The 12,137-nt window shown below is 39.3% G+C and overlaps 1 protein-coding gene across 2 annotated transcripts in view; it reads right to left on the bottom strand.

The window, feature by feature from the left end:
• The window catches only part of GLRA2 (glycine receptor alpha 2), a 207,028-nt gene that overhangs the window by 126,862 nt on the left and 68,029 nt on the right, over positions 1–12,137 (bottom strand). For both annotated transcript variants that reach the window (XM_005903126.2, XM_005903124.2), the window contains exons 5-7: positions 7,666–7,748; positions 3,153–3,290; positions 1,034–1,248 (exon numbers count right to left, since the gene is read on the bottom strand). In XM_005903126.2, the coding sequence (XP_005903188.1) occupies positions 1,034–1,248; positions 3,153–3,290; positions 7,666–7,748 (436 nt within the window). The remainder of the gene's footprint in view (positions 1–1,033; positions 1,249–3,152; positions 3,291–7,665; positions 7,749–12,137) is intronic.

Below are 12,137 nucleotides of genomic sequence, written 5' to 3'. Positions count from 1 at the left end.
GGAACTGGATTTTGTAGTAACTGCTAAACCAGTATGAGACAGTGTATACTGAATACTAAATTGAACTCACAGTCCTGGAAAATTGAGGCTAATGACTCAATGTACTCAGTGAAAGGGGCAAATATACATAGGAACATTCTGAGGTGCTGAGGCATTTCACAAGCAGGATGTTTATCATTATTTTCCTGAGAAATATTTACAAGTGCAGACGGCCACTCTTACATAAAAATAGATTAGGCAACCATTATGATTTATTATTCGAGGCACTTCAAAATGTCTTTTTGCCCCTAATATCCACTCCATACTTCTTTGTAAACCTGCCACAGTTGCCAGAATTTTTACCATCTTCAGTGACTCCACTGTTATTCTCTATTATGTTACTCTGTTATGTTACTCAAAATAGTAATGTTATTAGCCATTAAGGTAAATTAAGGCATAGCGAACAAACAGATATCTGATTTGCTGCATCCTAATACTGCACGTTCATTTCCTATGTACACTCATTGCATATGGCTTTTCTGTGTAAATTTGCAGTAGCTTAATTACAGTCCATGGGTTCACAAAAGAGTCAGACGCAACTCAGTGACTAAACAAGAACAAACTCAATCTTTTATTACAGTAAATGACTTCACTGAGTATATGAATCACAATAGCCTCCCCAATAAATACTTGACAATACAACATAAGTTGTATCAATCTTACTCCAATTCCTGCAAGCTTCATGCCTCGTAAACAACATGGGGTCAAAAGTACTCACGGGCTTCTGAGAATTCCTGAGCCATGTTTCTTCCTCCACTCATTCCTCTTTTCTCTCAACCCTGAATCTCCTTTCCCCTAATTAATCTGATTGCAAAGATCCCCCCTTGTTCTAAGAACTCTAATGCTCTTAAACTTAGCTTTCCATTCTCTTACTACATTTGCAGCTCCAGCAGTGCCGCACAGGAGCAAACATTTCTGTCTTCACAGAATTCTCCAGCCCGTAACACCTTTGACAAACTTCTCAGGTCACTTGTCAAGTGAGGAGATTTCTTACCTTTGGCAGAGATGCCCTGGAGCCTGAACTCTGGGTGGTCATTGTTAAGACTGTCGTTATGCCCAGTGCAACTCTGGCAGGGGCCGCATCCATGTTTATCCAAAAAGAGACCCAGGACAAAATGACTATCAACAAACTGGGGATGTACATCTGGATCAAATAATATCCCATCTGACGTTCCAGGTGAAACTTAACCTCGATGCAGGTAAACTTTCCTGGAAACAGGAAATGATGATTTAAAAGCCAATTTGAAATCATCTTTCCCATTCCAGCCTCCCACTTTATTTTTATTAAAAAAGAACATTAAAGATGGATTTGAAAGATTGCACAAAACACTGACCCTACAAACCCAATTCACCTCTTTTCCAACTCAACCAGTAATGAAAATGACAGTGTGAGAATGAGTGATCTAAAGAGTCACTGGCTCAAAACCATATGGCATATTTAGTTTCCAAATCTGTGCTTCTTGCAGTGTGATTGTTTAGACAGAGCTTCAGAATTTTCTAGACTGTTCAGTGGAAAGAGACTATTCACGTTTTGTGGGAATTATGGCATGTAATATATAGCATACAATATGTAACCTACAGTGTATATGTGTACCATACACTATATGGCATTTAATACATAACATATAACATGAAATAGTTGAAACCATGCCTTCCTAAGCAGTGAAGTTCATGTGAGGCTCCTAAAGGATTTGGATAATTGTGTATCTGTCTTCATGTTAGCAATAGCAAGAGAAAAATAGACATTTTTAGAAGCTGTGAATTTAATCTGATCACTGTAAAAATTTCATAATCTCCTGTGTAATTACTTGAGGACATTTAGAATATACCTAGAATCTGTTTACAGTGTTGCATTGCCTCTAAAATAGAGTACATGTACAGACATTACAACTTTTAACACACTATTAAGAGACAGATGTTCCTGCCCCTTACCACTTCCCTTCCTTTTTAATTGGCTTGGCATTAGAAGCCCAGAGGTAATTTGGCTCAGCCCACACAAATGATAAGAGATAGGGTTGGGTTCTTCTTGCTCAGGAAGAAGACCTTAGAATCAGATTTTCGTTATTTCATAGAAAGCATTGTTGACTTCTAGAACAAATGTTCATGGACCATTTACTCAGCAGTGACTCCCTGAGCAGTCACTGAACAAACCATCATGTCTCAATTGCTTCTCCTTGATCAGCTTGTGTGATATGAAAGACCAGGACATTCCCAGGAAAAGCCGTCGACTTTACTGGGCGGGAATAATCTTCCTGGTAACAACATGCCCACTTGTTGCTACTACCTCAGACTCTCCCCTTGCACCATGTGTCTGTCAGCACTAGTGACAATGCATGGCTTTTAGAGCCAGCTGGCTTCCCACCAACTGATTTTCATGCACGCTGTTTAGGACTGGAGAGTACAACAGCTGTATTTCTGGGTTTGCAAAGACCTATAATTTCTCTCTTCCACTAAGGCAGAGTACAAATTTAAAATTGATGTATTAATTTATTTGGCTGCCTCAGGTCTTAATTGTGGCAAGCAGGATCTTCGCTGTGTCATGTGGGATCTTTTGTTGTGGTGCATGGTCTCTTTAGTTGTGGCACACGGGTTCCAGAGCACACAGGCTCAGTAGTTGTGGCACGCAGGCTTAGTTGCTCCACAGCATGTGGGATCTTAGTTCCCCGACCAGGGACCGAACCCTTGACCCCTGCATTGCAAGTGAATTCTTAACCACTGGCCCACGGAAGTCCTGAAAGTGCAAATTGATCTGAGGAGCCAATGTCAAGAGTGGATGCTGGGAATGGGCCAAAATTTATACATTTCCTGTACCACTTACAAAGTATACATCTTTCCTCAAAGTCACTTGATAGTAGATGGTCAGCAAGAGAATAGCACAAGATTCCCAAGTCTCTTTTCTTCTCTCTCTCTTTTGAAAAAATTACCTGTCGTGCTCTCTGACCCATTCCAAGGGGTATAGGCATCTTATGTGCTGAAGGGATTTTGAGCCAAGCCCAGGGCAGTTCTTTGTAGCTCCACTTTCTTGATCAATATGCAGAAAATAGGGTGATATGATATATATGCCAAGCTGCAGATGGAGCCCATTTGAGTTTAGCAGCTGAAAGGAAACTTACCAGTGTTGTAATGCTTTGTGCAATAGCCGAGTTCCTTCTCTTCTTTCAAAATAAATTGAGGCAGGGTCAATCCTTCAGCAACTTGAACTGGACCATCACTTAACCACTCAAATATCAAGTCATTCATTGTGTACCCAACTGGAGCAAACAAAGCATAGTGAAAAATTGAATGCATCTTTCCAAGAAAGCTTGAAAGTCTAGCCAGGTAAAGAAACAATCAAGGGGGTCATCTAAAGCAGACATAATCAGTCAATTCAAGAGCATTTTTTAATGAAAGAGCTGTGATCATCATGACAACTACATGTCATTGGAGCCAAAGAAATTGAAGATAAAAAGCTATTTCTGAATGATTTTTTTCTGTATAATGAGAGAATGGGATCTATAAAGTCCATTTTTCCTCTGCCTTCTTTATCCACTAAATCTTCTGAAGAACAAACTAGTAAACAAACAGAAATGCTTTGAAGATTGTCTTTACTTGAAAGAGCTGTGTCTGTGGTTATCCAATAAAACAATGCAGTTCATGGCACCAGTCTCAGTATGAGAAATGAAAAGCATTTTTTTAAAAAATGAGGTTGGATTCATCACTGCTGCTAAGTCGCTTCAGTCATGTCCGACTCTGGGACCCCATAGACGGCAGCCCACCAGGCTCCTCCGTCCCTGGGATTCCCCAGGCAACAATACTGGAGTGGGTTGCCATTTCCTTCTCCATGGAGTCATCACAGCCCTGCTTAAAATATTTGCATTACAAACTTGGCTCCTCTCTTTGGGTCTATTACCTTTGTTTTCAGAAAATTTATGTTCAAGTCCTTATGGTCAATCCTCAATTACTTTAGCAAATGGGAAAGGCTGTAGGTAGGTAACCTAAGAGAAAGTTGTAGAATATGCAAATTAAGCATATTCATTAGTGCTAGTTTCTTACTAAAGGGGCCTACTCATCACAATGCTGAATATGAAGTAAAACAGATTCTCTGTTATATAGTCATATTGTTACATGACTCTTGAACCATTCGAAGTAAGATTATTATCAGTTTAGTAAACCAAAGTCAGCTCTTAGTCTCCAAGCTCCTGCTAACTAGGTTGTTATGTCAGGTACTCCTGGATCTTTTTGCACCCTGGAAATGAAGGCTACTCTTTTTTCAGGCATCAGTTCTCTCTCCTCTTCCTTTATGTATGATATAAACTCTAAAAGGAGAGTGAGGCAGACAAGGGTTATTATGTGAGGTTTTGGCTAGCCAGTAACCCCAGCGTGTTTATTAAGGTTATAGATTCTTATTCTTGTTTACTGAAAGGTAATGACTCACCAAAGCTACCCAGAAATCAATTGCAAAATTAATTGGAATCTACTTTCCTCTTTCTTTGGACCACCTTTTCCATTCAAAGCCAGAAATTAAAAACAAGCAAGGAGTCACGAAGAGGGCTTTGTACAAGCATTGATGGTCCACAGAGAGTGGTCAACCCTATCTCTTCCACATCAGTACTGTATGAGGACTTCTTGGATATCTCCACCAAATACTAGAGGCTTGCCAAGCACCCTTTTCTTGCTGACCGCTACAGTAATAGTCCTTGTCAGCCACTTGGAAGCTGCAGCTTGGGGTCAAATAGAAGAGGGAAAAATGTGGGGGAGAACGGTATAATATGAGGGTAGAAAAGTAAAGGACACTTCCCATCCTTCACAGTCAAAGTTAGTGGTAAACACATCACTGCTTCTTTGATTTCATTACTTCTAGATCCTGCAAGCACCAAGCATATTTACTAATTGGAGTTTTTAAGCCTTGAAGGGGGCTTCCCTAGTAGCTCAGCTGTTAAAGAATCTGCCTGCAATGTGGGAGACCTGGGTACGATCCCTGGGCTGGTAAGATACCCTGGAGAAAGGAATGGCTACCCATTCCAGTATTCTGGCCTGGAGAATTCCATGGACTGTATAGACCATGGGCATGCAAAGAGTCAGACATGACTAAGCTTTGGAGGAACTTCAGATGATAGCTATGGTTACTGCTTTATAGAAAAACTGAGTATTAAGTTGAGGTAGGGGAGAGTTTGGAGCAGTAGAGAAGACACAAAGAAGGAATCATTACATAAGAAAAAGTTTTTCTTAACTATCTTCTGAAGAGAAGGGGCAATGGGGAAAAATAAATACATAAAGCCTATTGCAAATCAGAAATTCTCATTTTATCCCTGACATCCTCTTCAAACAAAGATGTTTCATTATTTTGTTTATTTTTGTAGAAAGTTTCAAGGGAAATCTACAATGATTTTAAATGATCAGAAGAAATCCCTGTCACCGCCTCTTTTTAAATAATAGTTGATGTGTCTTTTTACATTTATTATTTTTCTAAACCAAGAAGTTAAAAGTATTTTCTTGCCCCTGCCTCATTAAATCTCCTAACATCCCTGTAGGTCAGTAGCACTTACTATTCTCTGCATTTACAAACAGAGCAACTGACAGAGCAAGCCAGAAAAAAATTTCATGTCTGCTGACTGAAAATTCCTTTACCTTGGAGGCATCAGCAACTTATGGCACATGTTAGAGATTTCAGTGGCATCAGAGCCAGGACATAAAGGGCACAAAGTAGTAGCATTTCTCTATTTCCTTCACCTTATTTTTGTATGTCCATTGCCCATCTAAGGGAGATCCCCTTATTCCATGTCATCTCAATGCCCCTCATTTTTACATCCTCCTATAAGGCCACTGGAATTCCAGTTGAGCTATTTCAAATCCTGAAAGATGATGCTGTGAAATTGGTGCACTCAATATGCCAGCAAATCTGGAAAACTCAGCAGTGGCCACAGGACTGGAAAAGGTCAGTTTTCATTCCAATCCCAAAGAAAGGCAATGCCAAAGAATGCTCAAACTACCACACAATTGTACTCATCTCACATGCTAGTAAAGTAATTCTCAAAATTCTCCAAGCCAGGCTTCAGCAATATGTGAACCGTGAACTTCCAGATGTTCAAGCTGGTTTTAGAGAAGGCAAAGGAACCAGAGATCAAATTGCCAACATCCACTGGATCATCAAAAAAGCAAGAGAGTTCCAGAAAAACATCTGTTTCTGCTTTATTGACTATGCCAAAGCCTTTGACTGTGTGGATCACAATAAACTGGAAAATTCTGAAAGAGATGGGAATACCAGAGCACCTGACCTGCCTCTTGAGAAAGCTATATGTAGGTCAGGAAGCAACAGTTAGAACTGGCCATGGAACAACAACTGGTTCCAAATAGGAAAAGGAGTACGTCAAGGCTGTATACTGTCACCCTGCTTATTTAACTTCTATGCAGAGTACATCATGAGAAACATTGCACTGGAAGAAGCACAAGCTGGAATCCAGATTGCCGGGAGAAATATCAATAACCTCAGATATGCAGATGACACCACCCTTATGGCAGAAAGTGAAGAGGAACTCAAAAGCCTCTTGATGAAAGTGAAAGAGGAGAGTGAAAAAGTTGGCTTAAAGCTCAACATTCAGAAAACGAAGATCATGGCATCTGGTCCCATCCCTTCATGGGAAATAGATGGGGAAACAGTGGAAACAGTGTCAGACTGTATTTTTTTGGGGCTCTAAAATCATTACAGATGGTGACTGCAGCCATGAAATTAAGACGCTTACTCCTTGGAGTAAGGTCCGTCTAGTGAAGGTTATGGTTTTTCCAGTGGTCATGTATGGATGTGAGAGTTGGACTGTGAAGAAGGCTGAGCACCGAAGAATTGACGCTTTTGAACTGTGGTGTTGGAGAAGACTCTTGAGAGTCCCCTTGGACTGCAAGGAGATCCAACCAGTCCATTCTGAAGGAGATCAGCCCTGGGATTTCTTTGGAAGGAATGATGCTAAAGCTGAAACTGCAGTATTTTGGCCACCTCATGCAAAGAGTTGACTCATTGGAAAAGACTCTGATGCTGGGAGGGACTGGGGGCAGGAGGAGAAGGGGACGCCAGAGGGTGAGATGGCTGGATGGCATCACCGACTCGATGGACCTGAGTCTGTGTGAACTCCGGGAGTTGGTGATGGACAGGGAGGCCCTGGCATGCTGCGATTCATGGGGTCGCAAAGAGTCGGACACGACTGAGTGACTGAACTGAACTAAGTCCCCTGTATCTTGTCCTCAAATCAATTATCCCTTCCTTCTAAAATTCCTTTGGAGTGAAGGTCTATACAAGCACAAGATAGAAGGAAATACAATTTTCTGACTAGAGAGTGATTCATTATAGAGGTTGAATGACTAATAATCTTAATTTTCCCAGGAGACATTTTCATTTCAAAGAAAAGCTTACTAAATCAGGCTTGTTTTTTGAGGAAGGTCAAGTTATTTGGCTTTTTACTTTGAAAAATGGTCTTTGTGCTCTTGGGTTTAAGTCATGCACACACACTTTTCCTTGTCCTTCCCTTAGGACCTCAGGAGTTGTTAAATAGGTATAGATTGACTCTTATGGGGTTTTTTTCTCTTTAATAACACACTGAAAAGAACCAGGTCATTGCTTAAAACAAGCAGGTGGTTATTTAAGTAGTAATGACTTACAACTCTCCAGCTGCATTGTACAAGTCTGGACATCCATTGGAAAATTCTTCAAGTCCATGGGACAGGATAAGGTCAAGGTGAGCCTTAGCAAAGAAAAGAAAATTGAAAACAAGTTTTTAATTTGTGAGATCTGATTCTTGAAAAGCAAACCAAAAATATATTTGGTATTAAGTAGAGTGACACTGATACAGATGATGAAATCTCAGCTGTCACTCAGGACAATGTTTTCTAATTTTCAAATGAGCAGTAGTCATTGGTAAATTTTTAAAATACTATAGAATTTTGCTGTAACCTCTTACTCTCCATTTCCCATCTTCCAGTCTCTGACTGTCACCTCCCCAGCAGCACTCGTCTCAAGTTTATTCTAGAATCAAGAAGAGGTTTCTGGGGGGAAGGGATAGTTAGGGATTTTGTGAAGGTCATGTACACACTGCTGTATTAAAACTGGATAACCAACAAAGACCTATTATATAGCACACAGAATTCTGCTCAATATTATGTGCCAGCCTGGATGGGAGGGGTTTGGGGAGAGAATGGCTAAATGTATGTGTATGGCTGAGTCCCTTTGCTGTTCATCTGGAACTACCACCACATTGTTAATTGGCTATACCCCGATTACAATACTAAAACTTTAAAGTTACATAAATAAATACATACATACATAATTTAGGTGATTAAATAAATAAAGAAGAACATTGAGAAATAATGTAACAGGAAAGTGGGCTCTTATGCACACTGATGTCCAAAAGATGTAAAGTTTATCATGCTTTGAAGTTGGACAGGTGGGCTTTGCTTCAAGGACAAAAAATGATGTAATAAGCATAATTGGTTGTGGCAAGTATTGGCTCTCCTTCCATCAAATGGGCAAATACTTCACTATCTTTTCATTTGCTAACTACATGGACAGGTCATTTGTATATTATAGCATTCATTCTAGAATTTTCACAAATCTGGAGTGGGTAATTCCGGATCAAAAATGCCATTTGAGGATCGTAGCTTGTACATGGTCTTCACTTCTCTGCGTCCTTGAGGGACTACTATGTTTCCCTTTCCTTAACTTTCCAGGCTCCAGCCACCTCTGATCAAGTCTTTTATCAGGATATTGATTAATTCACCATCTGTTTTCCACTATTTCCCTTCTTAGTCCTCGAGGAAATGCTGCACACCTCTTGCTCTTCAGTTTTTTTATACCTCAGAGACTAAAAGAAGGAAATTAAGGATGAGAATCAGCAGATCTGTGTTCCCTTTCAAGAACTGCCTCCAACTGTCCCTGTCCCCAAAGCAAGACATTGAACTCGATAAACATGCATCCTTAAGAATCCACCTGCAATGCAGGAGACCTGGGTTCAATCCCTGGGTTGGGAAGATCCCCTGGAGAAGGGAACGGCTACCCACACCAATATTCTGGCCTATAAAATTCCATGGATTGTGTAGGCCATGGGGTCACAAAGAATTGGACACAACTGAGTGACTTTCACTTCACTATCAAATGATGGGGTAGAATCACATGGTGCTTATTGCCATTTAGCTCTAATGCTAGAATCCATGTTATTCTGCAGTTCACTGTTCCAAGTTTCTGTTCGTTTTCTCTCAAATATCTTTTCCATCCATAGACCCCTCTGACTCTTGCACTGTTACCTGAACTCTTCCTTTCTGTCATGCTCTCCCTTCCTGATTCCCTTTTCTTTCCTTTCTCAGCTTTGTGTTATACCCATTCAATCCAAAGCAAAATAATAATAATAATAAAAGAGTGGCCCAGTTATTTTAAAGAAAGAAAAGATTTGGGATTTGAGGTGAGATTAGACAAAGAATCCACGCTGACAGTCTTCAAAATCATTACAATACAACAATGACAGGGAAAAGCAAGATACAAAAACAGTAAAGCGTACTCCCAATCGTGCGAAAATGTTTTCAATATTAGAAGTGAACACAGCACTATATTAAGAGTAGTTATTTTTGGTTTGTGGAATGATTCATACTATTTTTTTAACTCTTTATTCATTCTGTGTTATTTATATTGACAAGTATAGGCTATTTGAAGATGATCAATTTTATGTTATTAAGCATGCCTTTCTTCAAACAATAGCTGAAAGGTGAAATTATTAAATTATGTTGTATTCAGTAATGTTTTGCTATTACTATAATTATATTATTATTGTTAAAATTTTGCCACAAACATACAGTATTTCACCTTCATTGCTAGATAAATAACCTACCTCTGTGAGCTATTCTGAGAACACAAATACCACGTTTCTAAAGGAAAAGCAATAGTTTTGAGTTCTAAATATCCAAGTTAAAATAACATTTTAGACAAGAAAAATGATTTTTGTCAGTTGTAGAGTTCATTTACAGATATCAATATAAATATAGTTAAATATATTTAAATTTCTTCCTAGCATAAAGACTTTGTTTTTTTAAGGTTTTATTTTATTGAGATCAATGCCATGAACTCTTTAACAAAAGGAAGAGTAAAAGAATCAAAATGAAAATCTCTAGTAATCAGAAATTTTTAAAAAATTGACACTTTATTAAGGGAGGGGAATTTCAAAAAGATCTGTGAGTTTAAAATTGTTATTAACACAGTAAGAATCTATTTTTTTCATTTTTTACAGAGGAAATATTTTCATCAAACAAAAATATGTCCATCATATAAAAATAATCAGAGGACATGTGCATAGTTTAATTGAATCAAAACCAGAAAACCTGGAGATTTCATTATGATTTTGAAAAGTTTACTTTTGAGAAATTAAAAACTAATAATAGCAGAAATGAATAGTTTTAAAACATGCAACAAGGAATTCAGTGGTATTTTGTTTGCTATTGGAAGTGACCTGATTTTAATATTCTTAATCATAGGTTTGCTTAATTGGATTCTTTTATGAACTTTTCACATTTATTTAGGGAAAAAAGTTTCAGACATGATATTTCTGGCTTTGTGGCAGATGTAACAATCCTACAGAGTTCTTGGGGTCAAAACTATTAACACCATGGAAAAGCCCCGCTGAGTGAAATTCCCGAAGAGCATGAAACTCTCTGAATCTCAGTCTCAGCGGAGAACTGCGTGTGTGTTTACCTCCTTCCTTGCTTGTTTTCCTATTTCCCTTTCTACATAGGTTTTGTATGGGAACCCAATGGGTGTCAATAACAAGGAGGCAAGTTAACAGCTCCCCACATTACTAAATCATGTCATCATCTGAGCAAATGGGAAGCGATTGGAAAGATCTAATCAGTTCTTTCATGGACCACAGAGCCTATAATTTATGACGTCTAGTTTACCACACATCTGCAGGCCTAAAACAGACTTGCGTTTTACTTAGATTTTTTTCCTTTTTCACTGAAGTATATGTTACACACAGTAAAAATACACAAATCCTAAGTTACAGCATGATACCTTTTTTACATCTATACCCACCTGTTTAACAAGCACCAAGATCCAAACTTAGAATATTCCCATCACTGCAGAATACTCCCTTGCGCTCTCTTCTGTCAAGAACCTTCCAAAGTAACCACTACTGATTTTTAAAAGCTATCTTTAAATTTAAAAACATGGGCTTGGGAGAAAAGTGAGCTTGATATTATTTTGTACAGAGATACAGAGTGAAGTGAAAATCACTCAGTCATGTCCAACTATTTGCGACCCCATGGACTATACCATCCATGGAATTCTCCAGGCCAGAATACTGGAGTGGGTAACCTTTCCCTTCTCCAGTGGATCTTCCCAACTTAGGTATTGAACCTAGGTATCCCACATTTCAGGTGGATTCTTTACCAGCTGAGCTACAAGGGAAGCCCAAGAATACTGGAGTGGGTAGCCTATCCCTTCTCCAGGGGATCTTCCCAACCCAGGAATAGAACCGGGGTCTCCTGCATTGCAGGCAGATTATTTACCCACTGAGCTATCAGGGAAGCCCAAGAGATGTAGAAATTGCACCAGATAAGACTGACACATACAACATATACCAAAATGTGACCAATCTTTTATCTCCCTTACTCTGGCTCTCCATCTTTTTTAGGTAAAAGTGAAAGTCACTCAGTCGTGTCTGACTCTTTGCAACCTCATGGAATATGCAGTCCATGGAATTCTCCAGGCCAGAATACTGTAATGGGTAGCCATTCCCTTCTCCAGGGGATCTTCCCAACCCAGGGATCAAACCCAGGTCTCTCACATTGCAGGCAGATTCTTTTACAGCTGAGCCATCAGGGAAACCCAAGAATACTGGAGTGGGTAGCCTATCCCTTCTCCAGCGGATCTTCCCAACCCATTTGATTTTTCTTAAAGAACTCATTTACTGAAGCATTATCACATGTCCCCCTCTGTTATTGTGAAGACATGCAGGTATTCAGAGCACCCATGCTCCTGTTTGCCCAAGAGAAAGAATAAAGTTCCCTTATAGAGACCCTGCTTCTTTATACAGAGTGAGAAGGCTGAGCGAACATTTCTATTTTAAAAGCAAAAGGATAAGACAAAGCAC

Source organism: Bos mutus, chromosome X, assembly GCF_027580195.1.
Source record: "Bos mutus isolate GX-2022 chromosome X, NWIPB_WYAK_1.1, whole genome shotgun sequence".
NCBI classification, from domain to species: Eukaryota; Metazoa; Chordata; class Mammalia; order Artiodactyla; family Bovidae; genus Bos; species Bos mutus.
This window is presented reverse-complemented; position numbering and strand designations above follow the sequence as displayed.